Source organism: Rattus norvegicus, chromosome 4, assembly GCF_036323735.1.
Source record: "Rattus norvegicus strain BN/NHsdMcwi chromosome 4, GRCr8, whole genome shotgun sequence".
In the NCBI taxonomy this organism is placed as follows: Eukaryota; Metazoa; Chordata; class Mammalia; order Rodentia; family Muridae; genus Rattus; species Rattus norvegicus.
The window spans coordinates 124,056,114-124,058,738 of NC_086022.1; the positions used below are offsets into that span (position 1 = coordinate 124,056,114).

Below are 2,625 nucleotides of genomic sequence, written 5' to 3' on the forward strand. Positions count from 1 at the left end.
GATATGCCTAGTCCTGCAGGGAATTGATGACGTGCCACATTGGAGGAAATGGTACCCAAAGTAGACTACACTTGACAGAAGCGAAGGGGAGAGGATATGGAGGGAGGACTTGTGTGAGGGGTACTGAGAAGAGAGGGGGCTGACATTAGGATGTAAAGTGAATAAATAAACATTCAAATGAAAATTTAATTTGAAAAAAAGGTGTATTTGGGGATTAATTTTCTTTTACATACTTTTATACACACAAAGTAAACACATTTAAGAGAAATAAGATAATTTTATATGTTAAACTTAAATTAGAGAATGTTTTTAATATGTCATGAGCCATAACTCTGATCACAATTTACTAGACTATATTCATGATCCATACTCATCAGTGAATAATCAAGTATTTACTATTCTGCCACACATTGATCTAAAAAACTTGATTATGCGCTTTTCAGAAAAAACAAACACAAATGGGCTGATAGTGGCATAGCTATGGGACACAATAATTTGGACACAGTAGAAGATTGACCCATCCTTGAACTTAGTCCTTGAGTGGAAGATAACAGTGCCTAAAATGTAGAAAACCACAAAGAAGGTCATAAGCAGCAGGATGGTCCTGGTGGCCCTTTGCTGTGGGGATGCTTTTGAAGAAAGTCTGGTGCTGTGAAGATGCTGGGCCTGCTTCTTGTGCCTCCATAGGAGAGTCACCATGTACCCACTGGACAGGGCCATGAGACTGATAAGAAAGACTTCCCTGGTGACCATCAGTAAGGAAAACGTGCTTGTTCTGGAGTAACTCATGGGTAGAAGTGAGCAGGACTGAGTAACATACATAAAATGATCTGAGGTTAAATTGGAGGTAGCAATGACCAATACAAAGAGGTGACTGCTAAAGGACATATAGAGAACACAGAAGAAAAGATAGGCACCTGAGATGTGATGGGGAGATTTATGTTTAAACTTTGTTAAACAGGAGCTTCTAGGACTGAGAGTGAAGGTCCAAAGGATATGCAGTAGACAGGCAGCACAAAGGTTGAAACCCCTCAAAAGTCTGTGAAAATAGATAAGGGACCTGCATGTGGTAATATCCCATATCCCCTGAGCCATAAACATGTCTGCAGCTATGAGTCCCATAGTTACAAGCAGCATTAGTTGGGTTAAGGATAAGAAAGCAATGCACAGATCAATGGGCTTAGACCTGTTCTCTTCAAAGAACATGCAGAGGTGGGCAAAAAACAGGATACTGTTAGCTGAGATCCCAACACTCAATTCAGAGAACAAGGTGATTTTCATGTTAGTGTCAGAGGGGAGTATATTGACTTTATTCATTGTATATCGGTTTGAAGCAAATACCAAAAACCTGAGAAGAAAAGAGAAAACACTTCATTACAAAATGCAGCCTTGTTCACAAATGCCAACCTACACTGAGATGGCAACAAGATGTCACCTAATCCCGATTCCATGTCACCAAAGTCAGCTCCAGCTCACACTACCTCAAAGCCATCCTCACTGTCTCCACTGTCTTAATGCTTTCCAATAAAGGCGGAATTGTCTGCACTATTGTGAGGCAGCTACCTCAGAATATAAACTTTCTTGTACATTAAACATTTCCATGAATCCTAAGAATTAATTCCCTCTCCAGGTGTATGGTTTTGGTTCATTCTGGGGCAAGAGCCACAACTCATTTGATAATCAGACACAAAATAGCTTTACATATCTGTTTATTTTGAATGGAGAAGATTGAATAAAATTAGAAATATTCCCTCCTAGTGGACTTGGTGCCCATAGGTTCCAGTGGACAGGGTCATTTTATTTCAGTGTCTGCTTTATTCTGCACCTTTACAACCATGACAAATATTCTCTCTCTCTCTCTCTCTCTATCTCTCTCTCTCTCTCTCTCTCTCTCTCTCTCTCTCTCTCCCTCTCTCCGTGTGTGTGTGTGTGTATGTGTGAGTGTGTGTGTGTGTCTGTGTGTCTGTTTCTGTACTACACTTTTCCTCTTCTCTCTCCTATTTTTAATATCCTCGCTCACTGTTTCTCACAGAGCTTTTCTCTGTGTAGCACCACTACCTCCCAAGAGATTGGATTAAAGACATATGCCAACACTGCCTGGTCAGCCCAAATATTCTTAATAAATCTCCAGAAGAATTGATTACCAATTTGAACTCTGAATCAAAGTCTACCCACTGCCATTTCCTCAGAGACTGACCTTAAGTACTTAGAGCTCCAGTCCCCTCCTCTAGAATATATGGAAAGTGACTCCTGTACCTGTGTCAAAGGACCCTAGAGGTGAAAGAATGTACTGTATATATACCCACTTAGTCAAGGTTTCTACATCTGCAAAAGCATCATGACCAAGAAGCAAGTTGGGAAAGAAATGGTATATTCGGGGCTGGGGATGTAGCTCAGTGGTTAGAGCGCTTACCTAGGAAGCGCAAGGCCCTGGGTTTGGTCCCCAGGTCCGAAAAAAAAAAAACCAAAAAAAGAAATGGTATATTCGGCATACACTGCCACATGGCTGTTCATCACGAAAAGAAGTCAGGACTGGAACTCAAGCAGGTCAGGAAGCAAGAGCTGATACAGAGGAAATGGAGTGATGTTTCTTACTGGCTTGCTTCCCCTAGCTTGCTCAGTTTG

The 2,625-nt window shown here is 41.2% G+C and overlaps 1 protein-coding gene across 1 annotated transcript; it reads right to left on the bottom strand.

The window, feature by feature from the left end:
* Nucleotides 1-214: 214 nt before the first annotated feature.
* On the bottom strand, nucleotides 215-1,348 carry Vom1r101 (vomeronasal 1 receptor 101). Its single transcript, NM_173112.3, has one exon. It carries the CDS (start codon nucleotides 1,315-1,317, stop codon nucleotides 385-387), a length of 933 nt encoding a protein of 310 aa, NP_775135.2. The 5' UTR covers nucleotides 1,318-1,348; the 3' UTR covers nucleotides 215-384.
* Nucleotides 1,349-2,625: the final 1,277 nt, after the last annotated feature.